The sequence below is a fragment of the Mustela nigripes genome, chromosome X (genome assembly GCF_022355385.1).
Source record: "Mustela nigripes isolate SB6536 chromosome X, MUSNIG.SB6536, whole genome shotgun sequence".
Lineage (NCBI taxonomy): Eukaryota > Metazoa > Chordata > Mammalia > Carnivora > Mustelidae > Mustela > Mustela nigripes.
In genome coordinates, this window is record NC_081575.1 from 73,669,513 (window position 1) to 73,690,509 (window position 20,997).

Genomic DNA, 20,997 nt, shown 5'->3' on the forward strand with positions numbered 1-20,997 from the left:
ATAATAAGCATCTAGTTGAAATCAGAAAAAGGTAAAAAGAAAAATGAAAAAGAATAAAAAGAAAAGGAGAGTTTTATTTGAAAAATAAATAAGTCATGGGGCAACACCTGGAGCTCAATACACTATTTGCCCATGGCATTGGAATTTTATAGTCTTATGAGATCCATAGGCTTGTCATTCACCTGTTCTTTCAGATTGTCTTCTGGGGAGTGGCCTGCTGTGGTGTTTCTCAGGTATCCCCACCTGGCAAGAGTTGTCCCTCCCCTTCTCAGAGGGAATGGGATCAGTGCAAATGGGTCCTTTGTATGGTTTTTGTTCCCTGGAGGCTTTCCATGTCTCTTCAGAGGGTCAGAGCAAAAATGGCTGTGCCCAAACCTCTGGCCCAGAGCAGAAAGATTGCAGTCTTCCCTCTTTAATAAACCTTCCAGGAAAAACAGTCTCCATTTCTGTATGCACTGAAAACTTCAGCCTCCCATGTGGTGTGCTCACGGAAACTCTCTTAGAGGTAGTCCCAGGGGACCGGGACTGCCACTGACCTTTTTGGCTCTAAATCTATGAGTAAAGGTGGGCTCATGCATGCACACCTGAAGCTCCTAGATCATGTCTGATTGCCATTCTAAAGTCCTTTCAGGGCTGCTACTGCCCTGAGAGCTTTTGTCTAGTCAGGTGCAGGTTCCAGACTTTTTCAGGCCGCTCAAGAGAAGAGCAATTATCAACCAGCCCAACTCATGGTTTATGATGGTCTGAGCTGAGAAACCCCTCCTGGACTCACTGACCATAATCTGCTTCCTGATTTCACTGCTCAGGCACTCTACCAGTTCAGGTAGAGAGTCTACCCATTTTCTCTGTGACTCCTCAGATCCTAAGACCACAATTCCTTGTCCTACCTAGAATTCTGCCTTTTCATTTCCAGAACGCTTTTAGGAGAGAGATGTCTCTCACTGGAGACATCTATTTAGACTTATTTATTTTTAGTTCAGGTCAGGTTTCTAAGGGTTGATTTTGTGCTCCAGTGTTATATCACTTTCCAGGAACGAGCTTATGGAGCCTCCCTCCCCCTTATGTTTATCTTTCTATATCACCCCACAGATTCATGACAGCACACATCCTACCTTGCAAAAAGCAGTAGCTTTTCAGCTTGTTGAGATTCAGATATATATTCTTATATCTTAGGCTGATTTCATAGGTGTACAAAATAGTTTGTTAGATATACCGCCAAATTCAGAGGATTAGTTGAAATGGCATCCCCTATACCTCCACTTTCTTCCCTCCCCGATATGTGGAATTTAAGAAAGAAGGTAGAGGACCATAGGGGAAGAAAGGAAAAAATGAAACAAAACTATATTTGAGAGGGAGACAAACCATAAGAGACTCTTAAACCTAAGAAACAAACTGGGGGCTGTTGGAGGGAAGGGATGGGGGAATGGGGTAACTGGGTGATGGACATTAGGGAGGTTATATGTTGTACTGAATATTGGGTATTAGATAAGAGTAATGAATCAATGTATTAAAATTAAAAAGTAATACATTATGTGTTAATTAAAAAATCATTGAACCTTGTTGAACTCTAGTTTTCTCATCTGTAAAATAAAGCTGTTGTGAGGATTATATAGAACTATACACTAAGATGTACTTCCAGATAGCCTGCTAAGAAACTCCTGCATAGAACAATGGTATGGTTCATAAGACTTTTGCTATCCCTGCTCCCTCTCTAGGAACATACAGTAGTGTGTTATGTGCTTTGAGGAATATAAGAGAGGCATAAAACAAGACATAAAACATTTTCATTCATAATTGAATGAAAAACTTGATAGTCTAAAGCTTCTTACTTTTGTTCTGGTTGTGTACAGTCTAAGATTCCAGTGAGTTCATCAACCAATGATAAACTCATTAAGAAACAGGCTCCTGATTCTTGAGAATTAAAAAAAAATTACTTATTTGAGACACAGAGCTCAAATTTATTTACTTATTTGAGACAGAGAGCCAGGGGAAGGGCACAGAGGGTGAGAATATCAATCATACTACTTGCTGAGTGCAGAGTCTGACTTGGGAGTTGATCTCACAACCTTGATTTCATGAGGTGCCCCAATCATTTAGAATTTTTCAGCTAAACTGAATGAAAACTCATTTTGGAAATAAAAGGAGGTTTTTATTTTGATAAAATACTTAAAAACTATTTTTAATAGTTTACTTTTGTTTAAAAAAATGGAAAAAGAGATTCCTAAAGATCTTTTACATGAGATAAAAAATTATATGAGAAAGTATGGAATAAAGTATGAAGGCACTCTTGGTTATGTATTTACTATTGTTCTGTAGCAAATCACCACACATTTAGTGTCTTAAAATAACACCAACTTATTTATTTTTAGTTCAGGTCAGAATTCTAAAATTCTAAAATTCAAATTCTATCTGACAAGATAGTGTTGTTTCTGAAGGTTTCAGGAGAGAATCTGTTTCCTTGCCATTTTCAGTTTCAGAGGATATCCAAATTCCTTGGCTCGTGACTTCTTTCTTACACCACATGACCTCTTGTTTCTGTCATCACATCTCCTACTAGTCATTCTTATCTGGCTGCCTTCTCTTCCCTCTTATAAGGACTTGTGATTCTAGTGAGTCCACTTTGATAAACCAGGATAATTTCACCTATCTCAAGTCCTTAACTTAAACCAGCAAAGTCCCATTTACCATGTAAGATAACCTATTCACGGATTCCAGGGATTAGAATGTGAACTTCTTTAGGGGGCTATTATTCAACCTACCATAGGTAATGTAGCTCAGAGATAATCATTGGGATTAGAAAAGTAAGGATGGTATTTATGGAGGCAGTACATCTTGATGGGTATGAAGATAAAGAGGAGGTCACTCTTATGCAGAGGAATGACATGAACACAAGCAATGGGGGTAGAAATCATAATTTACATGGAAGCTATTAAAACGACTGATGTAAATGTAGTAGGTGTGAAAAACACAACCAAATGGAAGGGGAGAAAGGTCAGATCACAAAACCAGGCAAAGGGATCCAAAGTTGGTAGAATGGCAATTGGGAGTTACTGGTAGTTCCCAAATAAGCTTCCAAGTGATGTTATAAAAGCATTCTCAGGATGATTGGTCCAGGCAAGTAGAGGTGGGAGAAGGGACCCCAAGAGGAACAAAGGTTGAATGAGTTGTCTCTACTGAAGTATCACTTATGTCTAAGATGCTTTAGGGTATCTGAAAACAAATTGCCAACAATTTTAAGGAAGGGAGAAAGGGCAAAGGTGGGATCATTTTAGCCTCTCTCCACCTACAAGAGCAAAAGCCATAGACAACAACCAGGGGCCTCTCAAAGCGTTTAGCAAAGGAAGATGATTTATATGAGCTCAGGGACTTTTTTTTTTCCTTTTCTTTAAAGAGTAAATATATTTTACACTTACCTCATTGCCACATTACTTCCATCTATGACAACTGGCCTCAAATTTTCACTGCTGTCTATTTCATCTTCAAGAAACAGTTCAGGACTTGTGGTCTCTCTGGAGTTGGGACCCCGAGGCACTAAAAGATTCAAGCTGACCTGTCCTTCTGAATCACCTTTGTTCCCGAGTCTGACGAGCTCTGCCAAGACATCATTAATAAGTGATTCTGGGCCCAACTTGTTCAACACTGATTGAATCTGTGTCTCTGCATAGCCCAGCTTTAGAGCAAAATCCATCTTGGCTTGGTATTCCTTTTCCAAGTCAAGCTTCCCCTCTTGCAGAATGCCGCTCTGGGAGAAGCTTGGATGATCTAAGCAGGGTGATCTATAGAGCTGACGGTGTGGCTTAGAGGGAATTTCCTTTTTTTTCAAGTAAACATCCCCAGGTTGGTAGCTATTGTCATTGTTGCTGCTCTTAAGGATCATCTGTTCAGGGTCACATTCAGAGTTCATCCACTCTTCTGAGTCAGCATTGCTTTTCTCCATGCTGTCCTGCTTAGACTGTTGTTTCTCTTCCTTGGAGGCATTCTTCTCCATTTTTTGTGTCTCCACTGCAGCCGTGGCCGTCATCCCGTTCAGTAGACAGTCTGAAGACTAATCAGCTCCTTTTTCTTTTTAGCCTGCTTGGAATCCACATACAGTTATACTGTTTTGTGGTAAAATGTGGTGGTAGGGATGAAGCAAGCGTCTCCCTGTTTGGTTTGATATGTTCAGATGTTACCAGTCCCTATAAATAAACAAACATACCACAGTCATGTTTAGTAAAATTTTGGAAAAGCACTTCAGAATGCAACAATTTCTTTGTAAGAAACTACAGCCTATATGACCTTTAATTTTTGTGATTCAGGTGATTGGACTTGTCTCTCAATATAAAAAGAGAGAGACTCTAATTCTTTAATAATTCTATGCATAAAAATTTCAGTGATGGCAATAATACTGTAATTCCTCTCCCCTCTCACAAAATAAATCATGCTATAATTAACTGCTAATAATAACAGCTTTGAGAAAGAAAAAACATGACATTTCAACAAGGGTCAAGAATACATACATCCTTGAAAGGATTCTTTTCCTTTCTGCCAGTTAAATTTTACCAAATCTCACACAAGATCCTTCTTGTTAAAGCGGAGTTCCACTCCTGAAAAGCATAACATCTTCAGCACTACTAATTGCAAAATGTCAGGAACTCTATCTACTGGGCAGACTGGAAAACTAGTATTTACTTTCAAACAATTGAAAGTAGAGTATAACGTGACAAGTAGATAAATCTGCTCCAGGTTTTTTTAAAAGTTCATGTGTACACTTATGAGTTGTATGTGCCAGCCTCTTTTATTTATTGTAATTATATTTATTGTATTGTAAAGAGAAAATTAAGTCAACTTGAACAATAAACAAAACATTTTAAAAAGAATATTAATTACTGAAAGAAATAAAATTAACATGTTAAAAAAGAATATTAATTACAAAAAAGAATTAAAAACAATTTTATTTAAAACACCTCCTCTCATGTACTGCATCTGTCTCTGCAGGTTTGAGTTCTAAGTTGGCCAAAGTATTTTTTCTCAGTCTGAGGCTTAGTTTCCTCATACATAAAATAAGAATATTGATACTTACCTCATAAGGTAAGGATTATGTAAGATGAATAAGGAAAGTGCTTAGAAAAGTGAATAGAACATATAATAGGTTTTCAGTATATGTAAAGGATGCAACAGACCCCATCAAAATATTGTGGTTTTTTTTTAAGAAGTCTAACAGTGAGGCAAAGGGTGTAGACCTGTGAGCACTAACAAGCTCTTCAGATAACAGCAGTGTTCACTAATCTAAACAAGATTATCTAGGTAAACAATGTACTAGAGTTTTCCAGTTACTCTTTAGTAATATTTATATAAACAAGAAGGAAAGTCACCAATAGCTCTAAGAATAATATGCATAACTGCATGTGTGCTTTAGGAAAGTCACATATGGAAACATTGAATGCACACAGAATTGACATCTCAGAACTGATATCCCAGTAACATATGACTTCTGTAATGATTATACTCCCACTGTGACTTCAAAATATTCCCTTAATGAATTAGCTAATATATAGATATCCATTCACTTCTCTATTAATCTCTCATTTAAATTTTGAAGTCTATTTCCTTTATAAGTTCATTTACTATTTGATTTACATTTTATTCTCTTCAAAATAATTTCTAGTACAAATAGGACTTTGAGATTTTACTCTTACATTTATTCAAAGCTCAGAAGTCTCTTTAAAAAATCACTTTAAAACAACTGTTTAAAAGACTAACTATAATTTACTGGCAAAGAGAGATACCTGTAAAAGGTTTGACGGTTCCTAGCTATTGAACCATAGAATATTTTTTTTTTTTTTTTTTTTTTTTTTTTTTTTTATTTATTTATTTATTTGACAGAGAGAAATCACAAGTAGATGGAGAGGCAGGCAGAGAGAGAGAGAGGGAAGCAGGCTCCCCGCTGAGCAGAGAGCCCGATGCGGGCCTCGATCCCAGGACCCTGAGATCATGACCCGAGCCGAAGGCAGCGGCTTAACCCACTGAGCCACCCAGGCGCCCGAACCATAGAATATTTTTTCTTCTCTGTTTTCTGTGCCCAAATTAACATTGTTGTGAGTACCTTTATCATGTTCATGTATACAATAAATTGCATGTTACATATAATATGTGTTCAATACATACTAGCAAATTTAAGGTCAGGAAGAAACCCACATAAGGAATCCTCATTGTGGGGGGTCTGGGTGGCTCAGTGGGTTAAAGCCTCTGCCTTCAGCTCAGGTCATGATCCCGGTGTTCTGGGATCGAGTCCACATCAGGCTCTCTGCTCAGCAGGGAGCCTGCTTCCTCCTCTCTCTCCCTGCTTCTCTGCTTACTTGTGATCTCTGTCTGTCAAATAAATAAAATCTTAAAAAAAAAAGAAATCCTCACTGTAATTACTAGTATTTATTGGGAAAATATCCTACTCAATAACCTAAAGCAGAAAAGAAATAAATGACTTAGCATACATAAACTTGGATTTACCTTTCAAAGCCTTAAGAAAGAAGATTTTATGAAAAATGTTGACAGTCTGTCCTAAAAACCTGTGTATGGGTATAGGTGTCATGTGTTTTTTGTGTTTGTTTTGTTGAACAATATAAACTTCTTGAGGCAAAGATGGCAGGAATGCTTTTCATTTGAAAGAATAGTCACTGAGTGCCAGATACTGAAATAGGCCCAAGGTCTAGAAAGAGAAACCAGAATTGATTCTGCCCTCAAAGAACTAACAAATTAATAAAGATTGGCTAGAAATGGCTCTAGTAAGTGCTAAAACACAATTCTATAGATTTTGCATTTATTATTGTCCAAGCTGAGACACCTATGAGAATAAAAAGAACACTAGGCATAAAAATTAGGTATGTCTCAGGTACACATGAATGTATGGTTGGTCTTTCAAGTTACTTGAAAATTTCCATCCACATACAAAAGAGGGAATGTTAAGTTCTGCCCATGGGGTGAGAGATAAGGGTAATGGTTATAGAGATTAGGAACGAATTCAAGGATATAATATTTGGACTAAATTTCTGACTAATAAATTAATTAATAAACATTTACTTAGTTCTAACTATGTGCCAGGAAACATGTTAGGATCTGGGGACATAAAAACCAAACATAAGATCCTGATTTCAATGTCTTATAGTGGTGTTGGTGGGGAGTGGAGACAGATAATAATAGAAATAGACAGATAATAATAGAAATATATATATATATATATAATTGATATAATTGATATATATAATTGATAATTAAAAATTGTGACAAGTGGGGTGCCTGAGTGGTTCAGTGGGTTGAGCCTCTGCCTTCGGCTCAGATCATGATCTCAGGATCCTGGGATCTAGCCCCGCATTGGGCTCTCTGCTCAGCTGGAAACCTGCTTCCCCCTCTCTCTCTCCCTGTCTCTCTGCCTACTTGTGATATCTCTTTCTGTCAAACAAATAAATAAAAAATCTTTTTAAAAATTGTGACAAGTGATTAAACATTAAAAAAAAGCAGGAAGGTATCAGTTAAGCATTAAAGAAAAGAGTAACAATTTTTTGGCAAGGAAGAGTTTTCTAAATTATAAATATATAATGCCTTAGTTAACATCTTATGCTTAATATTATTGGTAAGAAGCAATAAATGAAAGCATTGAAGATGGATAAAGGAAAATAGTTACTTTTGCTCAAAAAAGAAGGTAAATAGGGAGAAAATTTTCAAAGATGATGTTCTACAATGTAAGGATGTGCACTCTGACCATTAAAATTTAACATAGTACTGAGTGTCTTAGCCTGAGCAACAGAAAACAAAAAGAAATAAAAAGCATCCAAATTGGTGAGGAAGAAGTCAAACCTTCACTACTTGCAGATGACATGATACTCTACATAGAAAACCTAAAGAATCCACCAAAAAATAGCTAGAACTAATACATGAATTCAGTAAGGTCACAAGATATAAAATCAATGTACATAAATCTGTTGCAATACTACAGACCAATAATGAATCAGGGGAAAAATAAATCAAGGAATCAATCCCATTTACAATTGCAAAAATCTATAAGATACCTAAAAATAAACCTAACCAGAGAGGTAAAAGATCTGTACTCCAAAAACTATAGAACACTTGTGAAAAAACTTGAGCAGGACACAAAGAAATAAAGAAACATTCTATCCTCATGGATTGGAAGAACAAATATTGTTAAAATGTCTACATTACCCAAAGCAATCTACACATTTAATCAAATCCCTATAAAAATATCACCAAGATTGGGGCACCTGGGTGGCTCAGGGGGTTAAAGCATCTGCCTTCGGCTCGGGTCATGGTCCCAGGGTCCTGGGATCGAGCCCCACATCAGGCTTTCTTCTCAGCAGGGAGCCTGCTTCCTCCTCTCTCTCTGTCTGCCTCTCTGCCTGCTTGTGATCTCTATCTGTCAAATAAATAAATAAAATTTTAAAAATATATATATCACCAGGATTTTTCACAGAGATAGAACAAACAATCCTAAAATTTGTATAGAACCTCAAAAGACCCCAAATGGTGAAAGCAATCCTGAAAAAAAAAAAAAAAAAAAAAGCTGGTCATCAAGATTCAGGACTATATAATCTATGTTGTAAAGCTTTAGTCATCAAGAGAGTATGGTACTGGCACAAAAACAGACACATAGATCAATGGAACAGAATAGAGAACCCAGAAATGGACCCATAATTATATGGTCAATTAATCTTCAACAAAGCGGGAAAGAATCCTCAAAGGAAAAAGTCTCTTCAGTAAATGGTGTTGGGAAACCTGGAGAGCAATATGCAGAAGAATGAAACTGGTCCACTTCCTTACACAACAGACAAAAATAAATTGATCATGTTTGAGAGAGCTAAAAATGAGACCTGAAGCCATAAAAATCCTAGGGGATAACACAGGTAACAAACTCCTTGGCCTCAGCCATAGCAACTTCTTACTACATACATCACCAGAGGCAAAGAAACAAAGCCAAAAACAACTTTTGGGACTTCATCAAGGTAAAAATCTTCTGTATAGCAAAGGAAACAATCAATAAAGTAAAATTCAGGCCTATGGAATAGGAGAAGGTATTTGAAAGTGACATATCTGATAAAGGTTTTGTATCCAAAATCTATAAGGAATTTGGCAAACTCAACACTCAAAAACCAAAAAGCCCAGTTGAGAAATGGACAGAAGATGAAAATACACACTTTTTCAAAAACATATAGAGGGCTAAGAGACACATTAAAAGATATTGAACATCACTCATCATTAGGGAAATACAAATCAAAACCACAATGGGATACCACTTCACATATTTAAGAATGGCTAAAATTAACAACACAAGAAAAAAATGGATGTTGGTGAGGATGTGGGGAAAGGGGAAACCCTCTTGCACTGATGGTGGCAATGTAAACTGGTGCAGCCACTCTGAAAAACACTATGGAGGTTTCTAAAACAGATAAAAATATAACTATCCTATGGCCCAGAAGTTGCACTACTAGGTATTTACCCAATAGATTTAAAAAAAAATGCAAAGGAGTTCATGCACCACAATATTTGTAGCAGCATTATCAGCCATAACCAAACTCCAAAGATACTCCAAATATCCATTGACAGATGAATGCATAAATAAGATGTGGAGAGGGAAGTTTAGATGGCAGAAGAGTAGAGGACCTTGTTTCTTCTGGTCCTATGAATTTAGCTAGATAACTATCAAATAATTCTGAATATCTCTAATCCAACCCCCTGGGGATAAAAATATATGTTTATAAAAAATAAAAAATTAAAAAAAAAAAAAAGAAAGGAACTGCTGGATTTCTACAAATAGAAAGGTGACCACTTTTTTTTTTTTTTTGCAAAGTAAGAGGTGTTGAGAAGTGAATCTGAAAGGATATATTAAAAGATAAATGGGGGGAGGAGGGAGCCTCTGTAAGTCAGCTACTAGAAAGTGATTTTAACTAACCATGGAGCACAAAAACAGAACCTTTAGAAATCTGCACCAGTAAGAAACATACAAGCCTGAAACGTGCCCAGGTGGCAAAGCAGGGTAGAATCCTAGGTGGGACAGTGTGGTCTCAGGATTTTCAGGGTCATGAAAAGAATCAGGCTGCCTTAGCCAACAGAGTTCCCTAGCACTAGAGCAGGGAAACCGGTCATGGTCAGTGACTTCAGAAAGGGCTCTCAGCTCCTTCATAAACTGTGAATTATGGTATGACCTAGTGAACACTCTCCATGAGGGGGCCCTTCAAAGAGCAGAAATGAAGCAACACTCCTCCTCTGTGGAGGGTCAGTGAGAGTTCAAACCACAGGAGCCTGCAGATTTTGGCACAAACGAAAGTGAAGACTGCTTATCTCTGAGTGTTTACTGAAGAGAAGGGTCCAGGATCTTTCAGCTCTGGGACTGGAGATCAGGACATGAACATATTTATTTTGATCTTCTAAAGAAGTGCAGAGGGTTTTAGAGGGGAGGTGGTGAGGGGATGGGGTTAACCCACTGATGGGTATTAAGGAGGGCACATATTGCATGGAGCACTCGGTGTTATACACAAACAAAAATTAATGATGTACTGTATGGTGACTAACATAACATAATAAAAAAAATAAATGAATGAAGAAAAAAAAGATGCAGAAAGCCTTCAGGTAACAGAAGGCAAGTAGAGGAACCGGTAGCAGCTTACACTGAACCTGGGCCCCTTGCAAGGGGCAGTGCAATGCCAAAAAGCAAAGACACCTGGGAACCAGTGCAGCAGGTCCTTCCCCCAGAAGACCATCTCAAACAACAGGTGAATACCAAGTTTACAGAGCACATAGGACAGCAAAATTCCAAGGCTAGGGGAAAACAATACATAGAATTCAAGGCTTTTTCTTAAGGTTTGTTTATCTTTCAGTTTAATATTTTCCTTTTCCTTTTATCTTTTTTCATTTTCAACTAGTTTCTTATTTATCAATCATTTATTTTTAGTTTTTTAAAACTTTCATTGTTTATATTTTATAGGTATATTCTTCATTTTCGCTTCCTTTCATGGTATCCAATTTCATTGTATATATAAAAGTTTTTCTTTTTGAACAATTTTGGGATTTAGTGTGTTCTAAGAAACAGACCAAAATACACCCAAAACTAAGTATATCACCCTTTTTTTCCACCAGTGAGATTATATTATAACCCCCCCATTTTTTCTTCTTTTCATCTTTAGATTATGACATTTTCAGATCTGTCTAGTGTGTATTTCACCTGGGTCATGGTTGATATTTTTAATTTTGTTCTCTTCTTCACCCACTCTTCTCAGAACAAAAGGCCTAGAAGGAGGAATTCACAACAAAAGAAAGAACTAGAGGTAATAATCTCTGCCACAGATCTAATTGATATGGATATATATAAAATGTCAGAGCTGGAATTTAGGATAAAGATCATAACATTACTACCTGGGCTAAAAAAAAAAAAAAAGCATAAAAGATACTCAAGAATCTCTTAGTGCAGAAATAAAATTTAATCAGGTTCAAATTAAAAGTGTTTTAACTGAGATGCAGCCTAAATTGGATGTTCTAACAGCTAGGGTAAATGAGGCAGAAGACAGAGTAAGTGACATATAAGTTGATGGAAAGAAAAGAAGGTGAGGAAAGAAGAGAAAAACAACTAATGAACTATGAGGGGAGGCTTCAATAAATCGTGATAACATAAACCAAAAAAAAATATTAGAATTACTAGGGTCCCTGAGGAAGAAGAAACAGAGAGAGGGGAACAGTAGGTATACTTGAGCAAATCATAGCTAAGAATGTCCCTAATCTGGGGAATTAAACAGACATTCAAGTCCAAAAGGAAGAGAGGACCCCACTAAAAATCAATACAAACAAATCAACACACCAAAATATAGGAATTTACAAAATATTTCAAATTTCATAGATAAAGAGAAAATCTTTAAAACAGCTTGAGACAAGAGGTTCTTATCCTACAGGCATAGAATATAAGGCTGGCAACAAAGACTTGGCAAGCTAGAAAGGGCTGGCATGATATATTCTGGATAGTAAATGAGAAAAACTCATACAGCCAAGAATAATTTATTCAGCTATCAATCAGAATGTTTTATCCAGACCATCATTCAGAACGTAAGGAGAGATAAAGAACTTCTAGGACAAAGAAACTAAAAGAATTTGTGTTACCAGCCAGCCTGCAATAATGGGGATCCTGTAAGTGAAGAGAGAGCCCAAAAGTAACATAGACCAGAAAGAAACAGGGATAATCTACAGAAACAGGGACTTTACAGGAAATAAAATGACATTAAATTCATATTTTTCAATAGTTACTTTGAACGTAAATGGGCAAAATGCTCCATTCAAAAGGCACAGGGTATCACGTTAGAAAAAAAAGCAAAACCCACTGATATGCTGTCTACAAGAGACTCACTTTGACCCTAGATAACCTCCAGATTGAAGGTGAGGGGGTGAAGAACCACTTATCATGCTAATAGGCCTCAAAAGAAAGCTGTAGTACAATACTCATATCTGACAAATTAGACTGTAAACTAAAGACTCTAAGGGTCTATCCAACAAAAACAACAACAACAACAACAAACCCTAACAATTATAAATATTTGTGTTCCTAACTTGGGAATAGGCAATTTTATCAACCAATTAATAACAAATTAGAGAAACACATTGATAAAAATACAAAAGTAATAAGGGTCTTCAACATCTCATTCACAGCAATGGACAGATCATCTAAGAAGAAGATCAACAAGGAAACAAGGGCTTTGAATGACACACTGGACCAGATGGACTTCACAGATATAAACAGAACATTCCAACATAAAGCAACGGAATAGACATCCTTCTTGAGTGCACATAGAACATTCCCCAGAATAGATCACATACTGAGCTGCAAATCAGGTCTCAACCAATACCAAAAGGTTGGGATTATTCCCTGCATATTTTCAGAGCACAATGCTTTAAAACTTTTACTCAATCATGAATGGAAATTTGGAAGTAACTCAAACACTTAGAGAATAAATACCATCTTATTAAAGAATGAGTGGGCCAACTATATTGTGGCTAACTGGACATAAGAAAAAAATAAGAATGAAGAAGATGGATAGAAAAGAATTTTTTAAATCATGGAAACAAATGAAAATGAAAACAACTGTTCAGAACCATTGGGAAACAGCAAAGGTTGTCCTATGGGGGAAGTACATAGAAATCCAAGCATTTCTAAAAAAAACTAAGGGTCTCAAATACACAAGCTAACCTCGCACCTGAAAAAGTTGGAGAAAGAACAAATAAAGCCTAAACCAAGCAAGAGAAGAGACATAATAAAGATTAAGTGCAGAAATCAATGAAATATAAACCAGAAAAAAAAAAACAGTAGAATAGATTGATGAAACTAGAAGCTGGATCTTTGAAAGAATTAATAACATCAACAAGCCCCTAGCCAGACTTATCAAAATGCAAAGAGAAAGGACCCAAATTAATAAAATCATGAAAGAAAGAGAAGACATCATGGATAATAGCAAAGAAATACAACTTTAAGAACATATTATTAGCAACTATATGCCAATAAATTAGACCATCTGGAAGAAATGGATCCATTCCTAGAAACTTATAAACTATCAAAATTGAAATAGGAAGAAATAGAAAACCTGAACAGACCCACAGCCAGCAAAGAAATTGAAGAAGTAATCTAAAAATCTCGCAAACAAGAGTCCAGGGACTGATGGCTTCCCAGGGGAATTCAACAAAACATTTAAAGAATAAATAATACCTATTCTCCTGAAGCCATTTCAGAAAAAAGAAAGGGAAAGAAAACTTCCAAACTCAGTCTCTTAGGCCAGCATTACCTTGATCCAAAAACCAGACAAAGAACCCATCAAAAAGGAGAATTACAGAACAATATCCCTGATGAACTTGGATACTAAAATATGCTGCTATCCCTTGGAACAATTTGTTACTTAAACCGTAACCCCTGGAGGATTTTACTAGTTACCAAGCACATTTAGATATGGCCTTAAGAAATACATATACTGACAACAGGTCTTTGGGGAGAAGGACGATATACGACCGTGAAGCTGGGCAGCTGGGGATACCTGGCTCACTCAGGGTGGAAGGCCACCCCTTCACAGAAGCCGGGCAGCTGGGAATGCCCCGCCTGCCCAGGGCGGAACACGGCCTGCTTCAGGGAAGCAGAGCACCTGGGAACGCCCTGTCAGCTCAGGGTGGATCAAAAACCACCTGCTTCCCTTATCCGTTATTGCTCCTTTCTCATCCCAGAAGTGCCCGTTTTTTAGTTTAGATGAGTCCTTTGAATGTGCTTGTTTAACTATAAACTTTATCCTCCTCCTTGCTTGTCTGCAAGACGGGATTAACGTTTGACCTTCATCAATCCTTCTATTGGCTATTGTTTTCTATCTAATAAAAGTGAGACTGTGGAGTTGCTTATGGCAGCAGTCCTTTTCGACGGTTGTCCCCTGCTGCCAGTATTTTTCAGCTGACTTGTTTGTGCCTAATTCTTCTCTCGTCGCAGACTGGAAGCGGCAAAATATTCACCAAGATCCTAGCCAATAGGATCCAACAGTACGTTAGAAATTTTACTCATCATGACCAAGTAGAATTTATTCCTGGGCTGAAAGTGTGGTTTAACTTTCACAGATCAATCAATGGGATAGATCACATTAAGAAAAGAAAAGAAAAGAACCATATGACCCTTTCAATTAATGCAGAAAAAGCCTTTGACAAAAATACAGCATCCTTTCTTGATTAAAACTCTCTGAACTGTAGGGATAAAAGGAAGATATCTCAATATCACAGAAGCCATCTACAAAAAGCCCACATCGAATATCATTCACAATGGGTCAGAAACACGATGGCAATGATAACTCTCACTACAGTTGTTCAACATAGTTCTAGAACTCCTAGTCTCAGCAATCAGACAACAAAAAGAAATAAAAGACATTTAAATTGGCAGAGGAAATCAAACTCTTCCTCATCACAGATGACATGATACTTTATGTGGGAAACCAATAAGACTCCAACCTCCAAAAATTGCTATAACCCATACAGGAGCTGAGCAATGTGGCAGGATATAAAATCAATACACAGGAATCAGTTGCGTTTCTATACACTAGTAATGAGGCAGAAGAAAGAGAAGTTAAGAAATTGATCCCATTTACAATTGCACCAAAAAAAAAAAAAAACAACCATAAGATACCTAGGAATAAACCTAACCAAAGAGGCAAATAATCTGTACTCCAAAAACTACAGAACATTTACAAAACAATTTGAGGAAGACACAAAGAAGTGGAAAAACATTCCATGCTCATGGATTGGAAGAAAATTGTTAAAAAGGTTTATGTTACCCAAAGTAATCTACACATTCAATGCAATCCCCATCAAAATGCCATCAGCATTTTTCACAGAGCTGGAACGAATAATCCTAAAATTTATATGGAGCCAGAAAAGACCTTGAATAGCCAGAGGAATGTTGAAAATGAAAACCAAAGCTGGTGGTATCACAACGCCTGACCTCAACCTATATTTACAAAGCTGTGATCATCAAGACAGCATGGTATTGGCATAAATATGGACACATGGATCAGTGGAGCAGGTAGATAAACTAGATATGGACCCTCAACTCTACGGTCAACTAATCTTTGACAAAGAAGAAAGAATTATCCAAAGGGTGGATACAGAGTCTCCCATTTAACTAGAAATGGGAAAGGGAGAAAAAAGAAAAAAGGACCAAGGAACTTAAATGAGTTATCAAATCTATAAAATCATGACTAGAAGAAATTACTAAAGGGATGATTTATGAGCTCTTAAAAAGGGAATTAGTGCTCACTAGAGGCAACTATGTGTTCACAGAGAAAACTTTTTGTCCAACTAATGATGCTTTGGTCCCCCTTTATACATGGTAGATATGTTACAAGATTCTCAATGGATGCCTGAAACCATGGGGAGTACTGAATATATATATATATATATTTTTTCACATATATATGGTATGTATACATATATATGTATACATACATATGTACATATACATATATACATATACATATATATATAAGAGAGATTGAGAACAACAATAATAGAACAATTATAACATAAATAAATAAATAAGAACTTAAGAAGCAGATAAATGTCTGCAAGTCACAACTACCAACATTGACCTCAGAGAATTATTGCCAAGAAAACAAAGTGTTCTCTTTCCCATTTAGTTGACTTATTCTACTTTCTTCATTCACATCCTCCTTCCAATCTCTTTAATATGAAATATAGTTCACTTGTATGGCATTTAGACAGAACAAAATTCTGAGATCAGTCTTCATGTTTTACTACAGTCTCCACTTTATCCTTTCCAGAACCACTGGAAATGTATTAAAAAATAAAAGACAAACTCAGTAGTTATGTAGGACAGAACTGTCCAGCAGTAACCAAATCAAGAAGAAAATATTAAATTCTCAATGATCTACACGTGGCTAAGACACTTTATTATTTGTGAAAGTGTTAAATTTCAGTCAGTGCTCTGGGAGGCATGTTATGAGGGAGATACAAGGACATCTTATTAGACAACTACCCTTCTCTTTCCCTTCTAGAATTTCTTTTCATAATAGGCATCCTCAAGGATATTACATATATCAAAAATTATCTACTATGCATGATTTTTGGTAGGGCCTAGAAAACCGAGAAGTCACCATATTTCAGTCATCATAAGAAACTAAGCTCTTTTCTTAGTTCTTACACTTTGAACTGTACCATTGTTTTTAGAATTAACTTTAAGGAGAAATAATACAAATCTGTATTATATGAAGACAACATATTTTACTTTAAAGATAGAAAATAAGGGACACCTGGGTGGCTCACTTGGTTAAGCATCCTTCTCAATTTTGGCTCAGGTCATCATCTCAGGGTCATGAGATAGAACTCTGTGTGGGGCTCTGCATACATCAGTGACTCTGCTTGAGATCATCTCTCCCTCTCCTCCCCTGCTCATGTTCTCCCATTCTCTAAAATAAATAAATAGGTCTTTTAAAAAGTGTAAAATAGCAAAAATAAACTATTGGTACTTCAAGAGAAAAAGCAAAGGAGGCAGTCAATAAAATGAAAAGAAAACCCAAGAAATGGGAGAAGATATTTGAAAATAACATAACAGATAAAGGGCTGGTATCCCATATCTATAAAGAACTTCTCAAACTCAATACCCAGAAAACAAATAAAGAAGTCAATAAATGGGCAGAAGACATGAACAGACATTTTTTCAAAGAAGACATGCAAATGGCTAACACACACATGAAAAAATGCTTCACATCATTTGGCATCAGGGAAATGCAAATCAAAACTGCAATGAGATACCACCTATGTCTATCAGAGAGGCTAAAATTAACAAGACAGGGAACAACAAATGTAGGGGAGGATGTGGAGAAAGGGGAAACCTCTTATGCTGTTTGTGGGAATGCAAGCTGGTACAACCACTCTAGAAAAGAGTATGGAGGTTCCTCATTAACTTCAAAATAGAGCTACCCTATGACCCAGCAAATGCACTACTAGGTATTTACCCCAAAGATACAGATATAGTGAAACAAAGGGGGACATGTACCCCAATGTCCATAGCAGCAATATTCACAATAGCCAAACTGTCAAAGGAGCTGAGATGTCCCTTGACAGATGAATGCATAAAGTAGATATGGTATATAAATATAATGGAATATTATTCAGCCATCAGAAAGGATGAATAACTACCATTTACATCGACATGGATGGAACTGCAGTTTATTGTGCTAAGTGAAATAATTCATTTGGAGAAAGAATTCTTACAGTTTCATTCATATGTGGTATATAATAAACAGTGCTGAGGATCATAAGGGAAGGGAGTAAAACTGAATGGGAAGAAATCAGAAAGGGAGACAAATCATGGGAAGCTCTTGACTCTGGAAACAAACTGATGGTTGCTGAAGGGGAAATGGGTGTGGAGTTGGGGTAACTGGGTGATATTAAGGAGGGCATGTGATGTTATGAGCACTGGGTGCTATATGCAATTAAAGAATCATTGAACACTACACTAAAAACTAATGATGTACTACATATTAGCTAATTGAATTTAAATTTAAAAAGTGGAATATAATAGTTATGATATTTTAGTAATAATAATAAAGTATAAATACTTATTTACATTTACATTACCTGTTAGAGTTTCCTGTGTGCTTTCACATACATGTTCTAAATCAACAAGGTCACATCATTACCTACATAACCCTGATTTGGATTCTTATTTCTTATATATCTCACTTTTCAATTCCCTATGTCAAGTACATCAGGTAAAGAAGTTACAAAAATCCCAGGGAGAAACATAAAATGTAATCTCTCTCAATGATTGAGAGGGAAAGAGGTTAGAAACCTTTACTGATTCTCAAAATGAAAAAGGTTCACATGAAAGCGATCTGAGAAAATTCAAGATTCAAATCCTCTCATTTTAATTTATATTAAATCTATTACACACAGTAATTATATCAGAAAAGAGGTAAAGACTTGCTTTACTGCTTCTTCAACCTCTAATTACACCCACTTGTTTATGTGCTCTTGAATGGTTTTTAGGTTGCAATACTTAACAAAGACATAGTTTAAGAAATAGCGTATTTTATGTGTTTTGTAAACATAGGATTTTTCTCAAGTAATGAGAACATGCTTCTCAGCCTGTCCTTACACACCTCTAAAACAAAATTGGCTTTTTCTTTAATTTTTTTTAAATTTATTTATTTTCAGCATAATAGTATCATTATTTTTTCACCACACCCAGTGCTCCATGCAATCCATGCCCTTTATAATACCCACCACCTGGTACCCCGACCTCCCACACCCCGCCACTTCAAACCCCTCAGATTGTTTTTCAGAGTCCACAGTCTCCCATGATTCACCTCCCTTTCCAATTTACCCCAACTCCCTTCTCTCTAACTCCCCATGTCCTCCATGCTTTTTGTTATGCTCCACAAATAAGTGAAACCATATGATAATTGACTCTCTCTGCTTGACTTATTTCACTCAGCATAATCTCTTCCAGTCCCGTCCATGTTGCTACAAAAATTGGGTATTCGTCCTTTCTGATGGAGGCATAATACTCCATAGTGTATATGGACCACATCTTCCTTATCCATTCATCTGTTGAAGAACATTAAAAATTTTTTTGAGCTTCAGTGCATTCCCAAAATGATGCATGTCACACCAAAAATTGTCATGAGGAGAGCTAAGCACAACTGAGATATTAAAAATTTTGGATTTCATTTCTTAACTGTGCATGATTAAGCAGCCTCAAGTCTTATACCTTGTCCCCTCATCATATGTGTAAGCTTTAGACAAAATGTTTATAGGAAAGTAACAGTCTGTTGACTTTCAATATCCATTTGTCCTTCCAGAGTTTTAAACATAATAGACAGACAATTTGATTTCAAGACCCATTATTCTTTGATTTTGAACTGGGGCTCATTTTTCTGCTACCTTCTACCATCACTTACTTCATTAGGGAAGACTTTCATAGCACATGTAAAACATCCTGCTCTATACACAGTCTATTGTCCAAATGAACTAAAAACACACTGGTAAATAAAGTTCAAAATAGAGCTACCCTATGACCCAGAAATTGCACTACTATGTACTTATCCCAAAGATACAGATGTAGTGAAACAAAGGGGCACCTGTACCCCAATGTTCATAGCAGCAATGTCCATTAAATTATCTGAATTTAATCTTCCATTTAAAAAAAAAGTTCTAGTTCTCAGTCTCCTAGAAAGACAAAGAAATAGTGGGTTACAACTTACTATTTTTTTTTCTTTCTATATAAAGAATGTCTAAAGAGAGATCAGTTGAAATTCGTGTGTGGAAACTGTATTATACCTTATTGGAGAACCCTCTGTTAGAGTAACTATGCAGTAAATGTGTGTTCTCTGGCCACTAGTGATAGCTGGGGAGCAGTTATAAAAGCATTTTCTCCAGAAACTATGGCCACTTCCATGACTCATTGGTAAAGATTCTTTGTTTCTTTTGCTTTCTTCTTTCCTCAGGCAGTTATACATATATATTTCTTTTCTAAAGTTGTTCTGTTCTATCTCAGTAGCAGCTATACTTCTGTAGCCAGTAACATTCATAAGAAATAGTTTTACATATTAAAATAAAATATGTGTTAAGCTTTCAACTTAATAAATGGTTGATAATGCAGTGTATGTTTTCTTAATTAATACTTTAACCATGTTATGTCATGGACAATCTCCTGGCTGCCCCAATGAACTTAAGGCGCTGGTGACCCCTCAAGGTTCCAAGACATACAAGATTAAACATAGTGGGAAAACTTTTGCATTTGAGGTTGGAGTCAGGAGATCTGGGTACAAATTTTCATTCTATCATTTACTAGAGCTCTGTGTCATTTTTAAAATTTTAATTTCAGTTAGTTAACCTAGAGTGTTATATAGTTACAGGTGTACAATATAGTGACTCAACACTTCCATGCATCACCCTGTGCTCAATATAAGATGTGCATTCCTTAAACCTATTTAACATTTTCCCCCACATATCTCCCCTCTGGAGACCATCAGTTTGTTCTCCATAATTAAGTCTATTTCTTGGTTTTTCTGTCTCTGTCTCTCTCTTTTGTTTTCCCCATTGTTTACTTGTTTTGTTTCTTAAGTTCCACACATGAGTGAAATCATATGGTACTTGCCTTTTTCTGACTGGTTTATTTTATGTAGCATTGTATTCCCTAGCTTCAGCCATGTCATTGCAAATAGCAAGATTTCATTCCTTTATATGGCTGAGTAATATTCCATTATATATCACTCTATATCTTTTAGTCTATCATCTATCTACCAATTATCTATACATCAATCTATCTATCATCTATCTATCCATCATCTATTATATCTTCTTTATCCATTCATCAGTTAATGGATACTTTCCTATTCTTTCCTGCTTTGTGAAAGATTAACTAAACATATAATTGTGGATTCAATTCTGGATTTTCTATTCTGCTTTACTGATCTATGTGTCCATTCT

General features: G+C 36.3%; 1 protein-coding gene across 1 annotated transcript in view; it reads right to left on the reverse strand.

Annotated features, from left to right (window-relative positions):
* Positions 1–20,997, reverse strand: part of ZC3H12B (zinc finger CCCH-type containing 12B) — a 594,748-nt gene that overhangs the window by 87,056 nt on the left and 486,695 nt on the right. Inside the window, exon 4 of the mRNA XM_059384709.1 lies at positions 3,414–4,178. Coding sequence (XP_059240692.1) covers positions 3,414–4,021 — 608 coding nt within the window. The 5' untranslated portion in view covers positions 4,022–4,178. The remainder of the gene's footprint in view (positions 1–3,413; positions 4,179–20,997) is intronic.